The following is a 15,164-nucleotide window of genomic DNA, read 5'->3' as shown; positions in this document are numbered from 1 at the left end:
AGAATCTATTTTTATGATACGTATTCCCCCAACCTCGATAGAATTTGCCGGTGGTAACCATGTAAAGAAATGATAATAAATCAAATGCAGATGAATACGAATATAATTAAAGAACAATACATATCATCATCATTATCTCATTAAAAAATCCGTTGTTTATATGATTATGAATTAGTCTTACGTATCTTAACATTAAAATAACTTTTAAAAATTTCTCAATATAAACAAAAATTAAAGTATGATAGCGGTATTTGAAAAAGAAAAAAGAGTGAAGAAAAAAAAAGTGTGAAGAACATATATTCGAAGTAGCAGTGTAAAACATCAAACAAAAAATGTAATTAAAATTGTTCTTTATTGAAAGTTTGAAACTAAAGTAGATGGATTAACCAACCAACCCAATAATACTAGGGAAATTGCATCTCTGAAGATGTGTTGCGGTATAGGTCCTGTTACTTTATCTGGTTCTGCGAGAGTACCACTTATAATCTACAACTGTGAGCACAAATCACAATTTAGTATTTTGTGGAACTAATCGCTGATCACCAATTCATATTATTGAAAAGAATTTAAACATAATTTGATTGCAGTCTTGCAGGCATGGTCGTTAGTCCTAACAACATGCAAACCGAACATGGTCATAGTAACTTGTAACTGTAGAAGGTAAAAAAAAAAACAATTGAACTTCACATCTAAAGGATTCATTCTAATTTGCACACAATAAAAAGGATTCAATTCTAATTTACATCAAAATAGTTCATCCTCCTCACCACAACAAGTACTATAGGGCAACATAAGAAGATCTTTAAAAAATATATACAATAAATGTCAAAAAACATGCTCCCAAAAAAGAACATGCTCGTGTGGGTTAATATAGAATTAATTACCGAATAATTAAGAAAATAATTACAATAAAGACAGAGAGGTTAAATAAGGCAAAGCAAACGGACAGAGGAAAGAATCGTGTGCCTCTTTCGAAAACTCTAGTGCCATTCTTCGGACAATCCATCTTCTTCTTCTTCCTTCCTTATTGTCTCTTTCTTCACAGCTTTCAATTCTTTTTTATAAAAAAAAACCTTTGATCATTTCCTTTATTTTAATTAAAATAAAAACTCATCTCTTGTACTATTTTTTATTTTCTTTTTAATTCTCTCTGGGTTGGTCGTAAAAGAGAGACTTCACTTCACATGGTCTTTTGAATGGGTCTGTCTGTGTGTGTAAGACTTGTTCTTAGGGATGTGTTTTGAAGAAACCAAGTGATTAACGAACAAACCCACGTAAGCAATTTCAGTGATGCTCGTGCCTGACGCAATTTCTTAGGATCTAAAAATGAGATCTTTTCACTTTTTGTAATGCTAATTCAGCTTCTTCTCTGTGTGCTGAGAAAACCTCCTTTTCTTTTGTTTTCTTTGGTTGCTTTACAACATTGATCAGACCACACAAGATGTTCGTGGAAATGCCTCAGAGAGAGAGAGAGAGTTAGACTAGATTCAATGGGTTTTGGATTGAGATTGATGTTTATTTTAACTCATCTTTGCAAACTCATTTTTCTCGAACTCTGTGATTGCTTATTTTGTAAACTTCTTTATTTATTTATTTATATTTTATTTTATTTCTAAAGTTTATATATAAAAGCTATTGTAGGTTGCTTGGTTGGAAGCAAAACTGGCAGTTGGGGGAATTCCACTTTTGAGAGATAAAAAAAGCATTGTTCTTTGAGATGGGTTTCATTGTTTGAAGAAAACTCTGTGGAGGAAGAATAATGGATTACTTGTCTCAAGAGGAAGATTTGCACTTCTTTGACGCCAACGAGGAAGAGATGATGGATCCAAGTGCTTTTGGTTTCCATGTTTGGAATGATTCGCCTGGAAGCGTTGTGGAGCGGCGGCGGAGGTTCTTGGAGTGGATGGGAGTCGAAGGAGATCTGAAGAATATGGATGTCGAGTCTCAAGAGATTTGTATTGAAGCTGAGCAAGGGTTCAGCAGTTTCTCTAGCCAGGTATCTTCCTCTGGTTCTGCTTCAAGCGTGGTTGAAGTAGTTTCAGAGGAGTTGTCTCTGATGAGAGTTGATAAAAATGTCGGTGGATGTGATGTGACGAGAAGGGAAAGCTCTTCAACGGCAGCAAGTTCTGATTCCAGATGTTGTCAGGTGAAGGAAACAGAGAAGCAGAGCAAGAAGGGATGGTTAACAAGGCTGCTCTCTATGGGATGTTCCGCGGATACAAAGGTAGAATCTGGTGGTGGAACCAGAGCTTCTTCCACTGGCTATGGTGATGTGCTTTCAAGAGTTAAGGTCAAGCATTGTAAGAAACAAGCCAAGGAGCTCTCAGCTCTTTACCAGAGTCAAGACATTAAAGCACACAACGGTTCCATCTTGGCGATGAAGTTCAGCCGCGATGGGAAGTATCTTGCGAGCGCTGGTGAAGATGGGGTTGTGCGTGTGTGGAAAGTCATTGAGGACAAGAGATCTAGACTGCTTCGAAAGGATTGCCTTAACGAGATAAACCCTTCTTGTATGTACTTCGAGGTAAACGATCTTGCTCAGTTGAAACCTGTCTTGTTGGATGAGGATAAGAAACCAAACAAGACGACAGAAAGTTTCAAGAAAACATCTGATTCAGCCTGCATTGTCTTTCCTCCTAAAGTTTTCCGGTTAGTGGAGAAACCGTTACATGAGTTCCGTGGCCACGCTGGTGAAGTCTTGGACATCTCTTGGTCAAAGGATAATGTAAGCTTTCAAAAATCTTCTTCATTTCCTTATTAGCTTACAACCATTGCTTTAATAGAAGTGAGAGAAACTGATGCATATGTTATTGGTGCAGTCTCTTCTCTCGGCGTCAATGGATAAAACTGTCCGGTTATGGAAACTCGGTAGCCATGTTTGCCGTGGAGTTTTCCCTCACAATGGTTATGGTATGCTTCTTCTTCTTCTTTTTGGTTCTCTAGTTATCTCAGTTGCTACTACATTGAGCTGACATTATCTTCTTCTTTGTTTTTGGCAGTAACTTCTGTTCAGTTCAACCCTGTAAATGAGAACTGCTTCATGAGTGGTTCAATTGATGGAAAAGTTCGGATCTGGAACATTTCTGGATGCAACGTTGTTGATTGGGCAGATCTTAAAGACATTATATCCGCAGTGTGTTACCGTCCGGATGGACAGGGAGGAATCATTGGTTCTCTAACCGGAAGCTGCAGATTCTTTAGCATGTCTGGAGACTACTTGGAGCTGGACTCTCAGATACATTTGCATCACAAGAAGAAGTCTTCAAATAAACGGATTACTGGTTTTCAGGTAATAATAATCATCTCTCTTTGTTTCACTCTGGTCTTGGTCTTTTGTTTACTTCTCTTGACATTTGTCTTTTCTTACAGTTCTTACCACAAGACCAGAGCAAAGTCCTGGTTGTTTCTGCGGATTCCAAAGTCAGAATCCTCCAAGGCAACGATGTCGTCACAAAATACAAAGGCGTTTGCAAGACGAGAAGCCTCACGTCAGCGTCTCTCACGTCTGATGGAAAGCACATTGTTTCAGCTTGTGAGGACTCCAATGTATATATATGGAGCAATGTGGAGGAATTAGATTCATCTTCTTCTTCCCAAACCAAGAAGATTAAATCTTTTGAACGTTTCTCCACCAATGCATCCGTTGCAGCTACCTGGAGTGGATTCTCAGATCACAACGCAACTCTCCCGTTTGCTTCACCCCCTTGCTTATCTCTCAACGAAGGATACGTCCCTGGATCAGTTCCCAAAGGAAGCGCAACATGGCCAGAGGAAAACTTACCTGCTAACAATCCTCTCTCTTCAATGACTGCATCTCATTACAAGTTTCTTAAGTCATCATACCAGAGATCAACTAGCTCTCTAGCATGGGGTATGGTCATTGTAACAGGTGGTTGGGACGGAAGGATCAGAACGTTTCAGAACTACGGCTTGCCTGTGACTGTAACTTGAAGAAGAATACTGGTTTGGTTTTTTTTTCCTAAGTTTGGAAAAACAAAAGCAGATGCCATTGTTCCTTTCTTGCTAGGCACAAGCACATGGTTCTGGCAGGTCTATGGTGGGGTCCGAAAGCACAAACCAGATCTATCCTCAGATTTGTGCTATTGTTCAATAGTCAAAAGGAGACTCAAAATGCTATTTTTCACTAGTCAAGATGATGTAGAGAAATCTATCAAGAAGGGTCAGTGAGAGATTTGATGTAGACGGAGGGGATGATAAGGAACAGATGTTTCTTTCTTTGGCAGTAAGTGGCGGTTGGAAAATGGGTCTTAATAAGTGTACGGATTTTTCTGACAAATATTGACAGACGAGTGTGGGGTCCAAAGAAGAAGAGGCAAGAGATCATGGAAAGGAGTGGTTGAAGCAGAAAGACGTTGATGTTACTTCCACAGAAAAGATCCTCCATGGAAGATCTTTCATATGAGTAAAAGAAAAAGAAAAAATAAAGAAGGTTTTAACGGTAGTGAAAGGTTTTGTTTGTATAATTTGATTCTAACGTGTAGGCGAATTTGTCAGCTTATTTAGTAGATTTAAATATTTGGATTTATGTCTGATTAGAGGAAAAATCAGTTGATTGTTAGCTCCCTCTATCTCAGAGAGAGGCTCCGAAAATTTGTATTTGTAATTTTGTGTAAATATGATCTGTTAGTACAAAAAAGAAAAACATTTTTTTACTGATCTCAACCTTTTGTATCTTCTAAACCAAGAATTTAATAGTTGTATAAATAGAGAAACATGACTAAATTAATTAGTTAGTGCTTTTCAATGGTTATATATCTCGTTGGATATTTTTTTTTCCGATGATCAGGATGCCCTTGAAACAAATTGACTATCGTCCAATGACCGTCCACCGGAGCAAAATCGGGGAGTCCGTCGAAGGTATCTAAGAGAACCGTTTTTTTACTCCATTTTAATCGACAGTGACTACAACACAAACTTAATAAACGCAATTTACAGTCGTGTGAATCCTATACCACTAAAAATACCATAAGTGCTAGTTATCTCATTGGATATTTACCGTAATTTTTTTAAGTACAGCGGTATATGATGAGGTTTAACTATATAACTTCTTTATGTCAACAAAATATAAAATTTAAGCAAAATCAAATATAAATAAAACTATTATATAGCATACGATTTAATACATTTTTTACTCTGAGATATTCAATTTTATATCTGATATAACTTTTGAGACTATAAAAATATAGAAACGATAACAATATGAATTTATTTATTCAATAATAAAGTAATATAAAATTAATATGTGACTTAGTGTTTTAGTATAGTGGTTAAAATGTGGTGAAAGAAGAGTTCAATTTTTTTGATTGGGCTTATTTATATTAAACTGGATCATAGTTTCATCGGCCCGATAAAAAGGGGTGGACGCGTAAAAGGTTGATAAGTGTATGATCTGAGCTGTGATGCCACGTCATAGACATGATCCAAAACGAATTTCAGATAGATAACTCAACGGTTGTACGTTGTCCAATGGCAGAAGAAAATCTCAAAACACTCATATCATCATGGCTTCGCTTCCTGTCCAGTTCTCCAGGAACCATCTCTCTACCCCCAATCTCTCCAGTAGATTCCGCCGTTCCACGGAGCAGAGATCTTTCGTAACTCTTGTTCATTGCTCCGGTAATTCCCATATTTTTTTTTCTTTTAAGAATGTTAGCTCTGATACTCATAGAGTAGTAGTTTAAAAAAAATAATGATGTTTTATTTGTGTGGGTTGCATTCAGCTAGAGAAAACGGAGACGATGATGTTCAAGGAATCAAGAAGAGTTTGTTTCCTCCTGTTAAGGAGCTTGGATGTCTCGCTTGCGCCGCTCTTTCCGCTTTCACTCTTACATTAGCTTCTCCCGTCATTGCTGCTAACCAGGTCCCTGCGACATTATGCTTTCTCTCTCCTCTTACCAATTGCTTAAGAACTGTTTCAACATTTCAAGAACTGAATGATGTTGTTAGATTCGGGTTTATTATGGGCTTCCAACTTAAAACTAATTGGTGATTAGTGGATTGACACTATCCCTTTATATAGTAGTAGATTAATTCTTATATTTCCGATACGGGATGTTTCTGATCAATAGATGTTCTTTTTGTTTGTTTGTTTCAGAGACTTCCTCCGCTTTCAACAGATCCAGCTCGGTGTGAACAAGCTTTTGTCGGGAACACGATAGGTCAAGCAAACGGGGTGTATGACAAGCCACTCGATCTCAGGTTCTGCGACTACACAAACGATCAGTCCAACCTCAAAGGCAAGACTCTCTCTGCAGCCTTGATGTCCGGCGCCAAGTTTGATGGTGCTGACATGACTGAAGTCGTTATGTCAAAAGCTTACGCCGTTGGAGCAAGCTTCAAGGGTAAGTAACCCAACAACAATCTTTATATATATATAGGAATCGAAATGGTATAAAGTAGGTTTTGATGTTGCAGGGGTGAATTTCTCGAATGCTGTCATCGACCGGGTGAACTTCGGGAAGTCGGATCTAAAAGGAGCTGTGTTCAAGAACACGGTGTTGTCAGGTTCGACATTCGACGAGGCAAACCTGGAGGATGTGGTCTTTGAGGACACCATCATTGGTTACATTGACCTTCAGAAGATTTGTAGGAACGAGACTATTAACGAAGAAGGAAGACTCGTCTTGGGTTGCAGATAAAGAAGAGATGAAGAGACTAAAGGGTTTTGGTATGTGTAAGAATTTGAGAGTTGACACAAAACAATGTATGAACAAATAAGTACGTTAAGTGTTGAAGGAATATAGGAGGACTCAGAAGAGAGTTATGAGGTTTGTATTATCAATTCCTGTAAAGTTTGTTATCAGACAAAAGGGTTTTTCTTTGTTATTCGTTAATTAACGAACAATATGTTATCGCATATCGCAGGATATCAAAAGAACTTGGCTATGTTTAGTTCTGTTTCTATACATGTGTGATTTGTATAAGATATATATATATATATGTATGCAATAGTATGCTATTTCACAGAAGCGCATCTGGTGTAGTGGTATCATAGTACCCTCCCACGGTACTGACCAGGGTTCGATTCCCTGGATGCGCATCTTTAATTTTTTTTCTTTTTTTTTAATCTTTTCTGCATTATAAGTGTTTGAGTAATTATTTTGTATTTTTATGACCTGGGCTTACAATCTTTCTTCTTTTTCGTGTGTCTACATATAGATTTTAGTTAGAACTAATTAACTACGCTATTAAAAGTTTTTATTTGAGGTGTAACTATGTAAATTAGTATAGATATTAGATTCGAAGTTTTGGATTTAATACAGTACAAATAAGTATTTTCTAATGTTGATTAATTAAGTTAGGTTCGATACTGTCTATAAGTTGGCAAAATGTTCAATTAAATAAATATTATTGGTAAGAAATCTTACTAATCAATTCATCCGAATGGAGTAATGCATTAAACAATTTATTAACCGATCTAGGCCCTAAAAAGTTTGTCGGGCACTCAATTAGCATCGACCAATTTCGTAAAACATTAAAATTCAGTAATCTCTTTGGTCTACGGGTTTTAGAGCACCTCCAACCATTAAAAATTGGGTGGAATTCTAAAAAAATAAAAAAATAATACTTTAATTAAATAAATAAATTTTGTATTTTTTTAATTCTAAAATGCTAATTAAAAAGTATGTAGAAGGTTAAAGTTTAGAAGTAATTCTAAAAACACTTGTTTTAGAACCTTTTTTCACTCTTTCTCCAATTTTTTTTTATTTTTTTTTAATAGTAAGATTCTAATTAAAGAACCTCCAACGGAGGTGGTCTTACTTATCATAACTAAATGTTCAACTTTAATCTTCCTAAAAACAGATAAGATCCCCGAGTTAGTATTTTAAATAAAAACAGCTATAACGCTCTTTATTTAATATCCGATATAACGAAGTACACAGAGAATTACGGGCTACTACATACATACATGCATGTCAATAGAACAAGATGATATAATTAATTAGTAATTTAGTATACTAATCTCCTTTCACGAACGCGTTTCTGAAGGGTATTGTACACTGATCTCATCCTCAAACAAAATGTCAGAATAGAAGGATTACATACATTCATATATAAATACCCGTTCATGCATGTGTTTTTATATATATATATATATATAGAGAGAGAGAGAGAGAGAGAGAGAGAGAGAGAATCGTGACTTGAATGATTCAAGGCCTGCCTCCGGGCTTCCTTCTTGGATCGTGCTTAGGGTTTGGTCCTGCGTCGTCGTAGTCTGCAGTCGAGTGGAACATCAACTTCCTGTGGCTCATGATCTTGTTCACTTCCGTCTCCCCATTCTTCATAATTAAAAAACCATGTTATTATTAATATATAAAGCAAAGTTCTTATTAAATATTTTCGCATATAAAATACACTACCTTGTAACGCATGAAACTCTCATGCATCTTTGGGCCTCCCAGCTGGATAGAGCCTTCCACTGTAGCTAAAAGCAAACATTGTATCAGCGGTTTATACATTCTTTTAAGTGATCAAATAGTTAGAAGAAATTGATTTATTGTAACTTACGCAAAGTTAGTGATACATTTTGAACAAAAAAAGGTTACTGATACATTTTACTTTTTGGAAAAATATTGGAAATAGTTACTATAACGTGGTTCCACCAATACAATAGTAATGAATGGTATCAAGGTAAAATTTGATTAGCGTTAGAAGAGAGGAATGTACGAAAATATGATATCAAAAGCTAATCTCGGACTTAGATGGATTGGGCTGAGAGGTCGATTACTATATATATATATATATATCCATTCATACAAAGTAAAAACTAACGTGTAAAAACCGAAAATAATGTGATATAGGAGTATATTTACCTAGTGATGAAGAACAAACAATGAGTACGAGGAAGATGAGAGGTAGGGGCGTGATCCTGAAAGGCGCCATATTATATGGTTTTGATTAGTATTCTATACAATATGATAGTTTTTTTCTTCTATATATGATAGTTAATATTGCTCTCTGTTCGTTTAGGGGAGAAGGTAAATAATTAGAGGAGAAATGGGTTTTGATATGAGAAGATGGGAGAAGGCTGGTTTCCAATTTATAAACGGTCAAGTTTATGTGGTGGAAACTGTTTTGGTCCATATAGAATTTGGTCGTAAAGGTGATGATGATAACCATGACTATCCTATTTATGATAATGAAAACATGAACAGCCCCTATCAACATAACTTTTCAAAGAATAAGAATATCACGTAAGTATCGACATTGTTTATTACAAAACAATAAAGAAGGTTGAAAACAGTGGCGAGACTATCAACAAAATGGTGATGATAGTAGCAAGAAAAATAAAAGAGTGATGAGATCAAAATCAGATGATTTTGGGATAATGCAATGAACCCACAAACCCTAGAAAAAAAATCTAAAGAAAGTCAACTCAGCTGTTGATTGTGTCACGTCTCCCAAAAGGACATTTACGCTGCTTACCTCTGTTATGCTTGTGGACAACAAAAAATATTTAACAAATAACCACACTTGTGTTCCAAAAAGAAAAACCCAGTAACCACACTTTGTTTTGCAAGACATGGCTCAAAATTATAGATTTTATTTTTAGTTATATCTTATGATTATGTGAACTATACGGTCTCATATAAACACCTAAGCAAGGTATTATTAAAAACAAGATGGCAATTTTTTATTTTAAATATGTTTGTTTTATGTCTACAACATGTTTATTAGAATTTATTAACATTTAAAAAACTTACGATATGTGTATCATCTAAAACCAATGAAGCTACCCACTCGAAATCAAATATATATCTCGTGTAATAATTTGATAAATGGCGGATGACTTAACGCACATTAAAACTTCAAAAAAAATCCAGAATAATCTGAAAAAACATTATTATAGTTAAGGTTCTTAAGGATGTAACGTTTATATTTTCAAACCTGTCGTAGAAACATTAATAATTTGGCCAACTACTAGATCAATGACTGTTGAAACATAATGCATATGACCTTGCAACAAAGATTTATTTAGACAGAAAAAGTTATATATACTATTTGTAGTTGTAAATGTACATGAAACTAAGTGAAGTGTGAGCCATCGAATAGTATGTAATTTTTATTTGTGCCTAAGCCATCCGGTAAGGTTTTTTTTAAGTGGTTCGGATTCATAATGAAAAATGGTTTGATTGATGCAAGAGAGGTGACCTAAGTCATTAACTGGAAGAGGAAGTTCCTCTTGACTATTTATATATATATATTAGGACCAGCTTCTTCTTCTTTTGGTTAAGCATAGAACATATCTCCAACCTATTTCTCTATTTTATATTGTAAAGTAGTGCAGCACCGAAATAGAATTGAATTTTACTTCAATATATTACTACATTTTTTATTCCAAAAAAATATTCTAAAGTAATTTCACTTTTATTTAATTAATAATTGTTAGTAATACTTTCTAATTAAAAAGTTACCAATTAACCCCAACTATTTTATGTTTATAAAAATTCCATAAAAATATAATTTATTTAAATTAAAACTTAGTATTAAAAGATACAATAATCGTAAATATATAATAGCATTTTTGGTTCAATAATGAACATTATAATATTTTTCCACAAATGATCAACTAATGCTTTTTATAATGAGTTCTTTTTCTTTGACTTTCCTAAATCAACCAAAAAATTTAAAAACCCTTATTTTTATCATTTGGACAGTACTTCACCGATTTTGGAGGGTTCCATAAATGATTTACACAATTATTAAATCATTATTTTATATTTTTATGTTTAGTTGTGGTATTTTTTATTAGTTTATGCACATTTATGTAAAACCATCAAATATTCAAATATTCTCTTATGAAAATCATATTTTTCATGTTATTGTATTAATTTTAAATATTTAAGTATTAAATAAAAATGAGGAAAAGGTATGATAAAAATATTTAAAATTTAAAAGACTATTCTATAAATTAAAAAAAGTTCAACTCCATTTATGGTGTAACCTTAGCCATTACTCAATTTTGGAGTTGAAAATAGAGTAGGGTCAAAATATAATTTATTCCAAAATGATGTTTGAACTAGAAAATGGAATAGGGTTGGAGATGTCCTTAGTCTATTACGGGTATAATTTTTAGGTCTAGCACTACTTTCTTTCACTACAAATGTTATTTTTATCTTCTTCTCTTTTTTGTCATCAGCTTAAAAACATAGACTCATGCAGACTTTGTAAACCATATCGGTAACTCCGCATCCATGTGAACGACGAAAGACGATTGATTCCTAGCACTTCGTGCTAGAATATGCGCCTTCAAATCGTGTGTTCGTGGTACATGAATAATCTCTGAGTTGAGAAAACTTTTTTGCAGGGTCTTGACGTCTTCCAAATAACTTGCAAAAGCTGACCATTCTTCTAGTTCCGAAACCATCTTCACCAATTGAGAACAATCTGTTGCAAACGTAACTCGAAACTGATGCAAGTTCCTCATCGACTCCATTGCCCAAGGTAGCGCCTCCACCTCCGAATGAAGAGGGGAGAGGCTCGTCCGGACATTCCTTTCCCCCATCAAACCATCAAAACCTTCTAGAGTACTATACCAACCTTGTCCTCAGAAAAACTCATTATCTTTCCAAGAACCATCTGTAAAACACCACCGCCCTGGAATTGACGGTAAATTTAAGATCTCTACATGTTGTGCCTCCCGCTGAGTGATCAACACTTGTGCTTCAGCCCATAGTGTTGACTCGGTTTCCGTAAATTTGAGTGTTTCCCTCGAATAAATATCTAGATTGCTAAAAATCTTGTTATTCCTTCTTTTCCAAATGTACCATAAAATCCATGCAAATTGATGATTGTCCATTTTTAGTTGAACTCTCCAAAATAGATGATCCATATGGGGGAAAATAACTGGATTTGATGGTATATGTGAAAGTGCCCAAACCTGACGCGCTGGAGGACATTCAAAAACATGATTTATTGATTCTTCCGAAGCTTCACATCTAGCACAACATACATCCCTTTGTAGTCCTCTCACATGCAAATTTTCCTTAACTGATATACATTTTTACACCAGCTGCCATAAAAATACTTAATCTTTGGTGGGCACCGTACTTTCCAGCAGAATGCTTTCAATAAATCAACAGTGGGTCCAAACACTAATGTTAGTTTTTCCATGTCTGAGTAAACCCTTTATACTTGGTAACCTGATTTGACCGTGTATTTTTCATTCTGTGTGAAATGTCATCCACTCCTATCCATCATATAATTCTTGCTCAGTGGTATACTTTACATTATCTTTCCATCATGGGGATCCACTAAAGCCCGAATTGCTTGTAGATTCTAAGTTCGCGAAGCTGAGTCAATGAGAGAGTCAACTGTAAGATCTGGGTAACTGTTATGCTGATTTTTATTTGCTGGTCATGGGCGAGTGGTTGGGAGCCAGAGATCATTCCATACAGAGATAGATGATCATGATCCCACCCTTTTAATTAGTCCTTTGCTAACAAGAGATCTAGTAGAAATAATACTCCGCCATCCATACGACGGAGAATATGATTTAATCGGTTCCAGTGGTGAAGCATTCATGTAGTACCGTCCTTTAAAAACTCGAGAAAATAAGGTATTTGGTTTTCCAGTTAGACACCATAGCTGCTTACCAAGCATCATCGTATTGAAATCAGTTAGGTCCTTAAAACCCAAACCTCCTTCATCCTTATCTAGACATAATTTGTCCCATGATTTCCAGTGCATACCTTTGGACTTCCACCTGGACTCCACTAGAATTGTGCTACCGCACTCGTCAGTTTTTTTTGCGGTAGCCTTTGGTAGACGATAACAGGACATCACATGATTTGGTAAGGCTGTGATCACTGATTTAATGATTACTTCCTTTCCTCCTTTGGTAAAGAACTTAAAAGTTCAACTATTGACCATACTATTCGTACGCTCCTGAATAAATCCAAAAACTTGTATCTTGGATCCTCCGAGATTCTCTGGCAGTCCTAAATAAGATCTCATTCCTCTTAAATTCAAAATTCCTAAGATATCCCTCAACTCCTGACGGCTGGATTCCTCAATTTTATGTCCAAATTGGATAGAAGTTTTTTAAAAATTTATTTGTTGACCTGATACAGCCTCATACTCTCTCAAAATCCTGAGAATGGTGTGACAGTACTCTTCTTTTTGTGTCTTGCAAAAGATGAGACTATCATCTTCAAAGAGAAATGAGAAATCGATGGACAAGTTCTGGCTACCTTCATTCCGGTTAATTGTTTCCCTCTCTTCGCCTTTTTGATGTTTGCTATTAAAGCCTCCGTACATCACATAATGAATAAATAAGGTGATAACGGATCCCCTTGACGTAAACCCCTATATAGAATTATGAGTAAGACCTAATACTGAACCGATGAAATACATTCCATCATTAATTTAATCCAATGAGAATCAAAACGTATTTTTTGTAAAAAACATGAATAAAATTCTATTCCACTCTATCATACGTTTTACTCATGTCCGTTTTGATTGCCGTAGACTTCTCTCGGCATGCTTTATTTATCTTCTAATGTTGAAAGCAAATGTATTTTTTTGTTGAGAAAATCGAATGAAAATATTCACATGTCTTTTTAATGTAATTTTGTTTTATATAATAGCACCAAACAAACTCTTTTTCATATGAAATATCATTAAAAACCTTTGTGTATATCTAAGAACTTGTAAACAAAATATGTTTTCCAAATTGCTAAAATTATATATTATCCAAAAGAAGAGTAACATAAGTTTGGATATAAACATACGTTTTTATAAGCAAAACCAATCGAAAATTTTATCATTAGCTTCTATAAAACTTTAAATAGTCAATATATTCCTATTTATTTTATATGTCAAAAAATTTAAATGATCTATCCCGCTTTAATTTCTACGATATCAGTTTTATTTCTCTTTTTTCATACTTTAATCTTTTGTAATTGGTTGTCAACTTGTCACTAATCAAACCAGTTACTTCGTATATGTAACTACTGCTTTATTGTAGACAAATATATTTTTTTAGTGAGTGCCAATATTTTCAAAGAAAAAAAAAACTTCATTTTTGGTTTCACGATATTTACCTTTAGTTTATTTAACTCTAAACCCCATTTGCTTCACCACGTTTTTTACATACAACTGTAATGTATTATAGGTTCTATGGAGTACCACGTGTGCTCGTAAGTCAAGTTTACTTATCGACGCACAATTTAATTGAAAATTGCATTTTCGTCTAAGATAATTGGGTCCATTATCAAAAAGTAAGATGGGATCATACCAAACTCGTACGTAATTATGGTTTTGTTTCATGCTGTTAATGATTCATAACGACATTGAAATTTTCATACCAAGGGTACAATATATACTCAAAACTGAACACACTAACAATTCAATAATTGATTTTTTTTTTTTGCTAAAATCAATTCAATAATTGATTAAAAGGCTCTTTAACAATCAATGACTAAAAATTGGCTGTTCAATTACAGCTGAATATGTACATGGATTATCATAGCAGTAGTGCATATCAAATATCTATATGCGAAAATTTAAATTAATTACCCAATTGTAGCAGCTTATGTAAAATTTACAATGATTATATATGAAATCTATGCGTATAAACTAAAATCCGACAAACACATGGTAGGCAATTGCTAGGTAGAAAAATTTTAAAGTGTATTTAGGAAATTAATTATGAATTCAAAAAATGTGCAGGGCATATTTCAAAAGCCGTGGTACCAAACAATAAATAATTAGGTATAAGTAAAGAGAAATAGTGGAACTAATCCTTCCATTTTCGACGTTCACAACTTTGTAAGAAGTCAACTTAGATTGGGACAGACATAGCGAGTGGCCTACAAATGTATCAGAGAAGTGCATCTTTTTGAGTGACCCATTATAGTGAGAGACCACTATCCTCGAAATCTTATTTTAAATTTAAGATTTTGTCTCAATAATGCTATGTATTTGGTTTGACCATAATATCTACAGTTCTACTCTTAATTACACCATTTTTATGATCTAAACAACAATTTACCCACCTAAAACTTTGAAGTGCCGTAAAAACGCATAAACATACGCTTAACGTTTCCACAAGAGACACTGCAAAGACATGTAATACATTTCAACGTTGAACCGGGACACATTAAATATATATTATCATGGTTTAGTGATACTTTAGACAA

At 34.6% G+C, this 15,164-nt stretch overlaps 3 protein-coding genes and 1 non-coding gene across 7 annotated transcripts; 3 read left to right on the top strand and 1 right to left on the bottom strand.

Moving 5' to 3' along the window:
* The first annotated feature begins 944 nt into the window (after positions 1-944).
* Positions 945-4,683, top strand: LOC106371290 (WD repeat-containing protein 44-like). 2 transcript variants are annotated; one of them, XM_013811340.3, is made up of 5 exons: positions 945-1,274; positions 1,642-2,725; positions 2,820-2,910; positions 3,000-3,289; positions 3,370-4,683. In XM_013811340.3, exons 2-5 carry the CDS (start codon positions 1,760-1,762, stop codon positions 3,949-3,951), a joined length of 1,929 nt encoding a protein of 642 aa, XP_013666794.2. In that variant the 5' UTR covers positions 945-1,274; positions 1,642-1,759; the 3' UTR covers positions 3,952-4,683. The 2 variants fall into 2 exon arrangements, with proteins under 2 accessions (XP_013666794.2, XP_013666795.2); XM_013811341.3 differs by having other exon boundaries at positions 946-1,274; positions 1,633-2,725.
* Positions 4,684-5,384: 701 nt separating this feature from the next.
* On the top strand, positions 5,385-6,877 carry LOC106371291 (thylakoid lumenal 17.4 kDa protein, chloroplastic). Its single transcript, XM_013811343.3, has 4 exons — positions 5,385-5,637; positions 5,742-5,881; positions 6,116-6,362; positions 6,436-6,877. Exons 1-4 carry the CDS (start codon positions 5,523-5,525, stop codon positions 6,657-6,659), a joined length of 726 nt encoding a protein of 241 aa, XP_013666797.1. The 5' UTR covers positions 5,385-5,522; the 3' UTR covers positions 6,660-6,877.
* Positions 6,878-6,989: 112 nt separating this feature from the next.
* TRNAG-CCC lies at positions 6,990-7,060 on the top strand. The gene has a single exon. It is a non-coding gene; the product is annotated as a tRNA-Gly (tRNA).
* Positions 7,061-7,851: 791 nt separating this feature from the next.
* Positions 7,852-9,082, bottom strand: BNAC09G29810D. 3 transcript variants are annotated; one of them, XM_013858431.3, is made up of 3 exons: positions 8,835-9,082; positions 8,382-8,446; positions 7,852-8,300 (listed from the first exon to the last, which is right to left on the bottom strand). In XM_013858431.3, exons 1-3 carry the CDS (start codon positions 8,902-8,904, stop codon positions 8,172-8,174), a joined length of 264 nt encoding a protein of 87 aa, XP_013713885.2. In that variant the 5' UTR covers positions 8,905-9,082; the 3' UTR covers positions 7,852-8,171. The 3 variants fall into 3 exon arrangements, with proteins under 3 accessions (XP_013713885.2, XP_013713886.2, XP_048598747.1); XM_013858432.3 differs by having other exon boundaries at positions 8,382-8,440; positions 8,835-9,053; XM_048742790.1 differs by having other exon boundaries at positions 8,382-8,434; positions 8,835-9,050.
* Positions 9,083-15,164: the final 6,082 nt, after the last annotated feature.

Source organism: Brassica napus, chromosome A10 (assembly GCF_020379485.1).
Source record: "Brassica napus cultivar Da-Ae chromosome A10, Da-Ae, whole genome shotgun sequence".
NCBI lineage: Eukaryota > Viridiplantae > Streptophyta > Magnoliopsida > Brassicales > Brassicaceae > Brassica > Brassica napus.
This window is presented reverse-complemented; position numbering and strand designations above follow the sequence as displayed.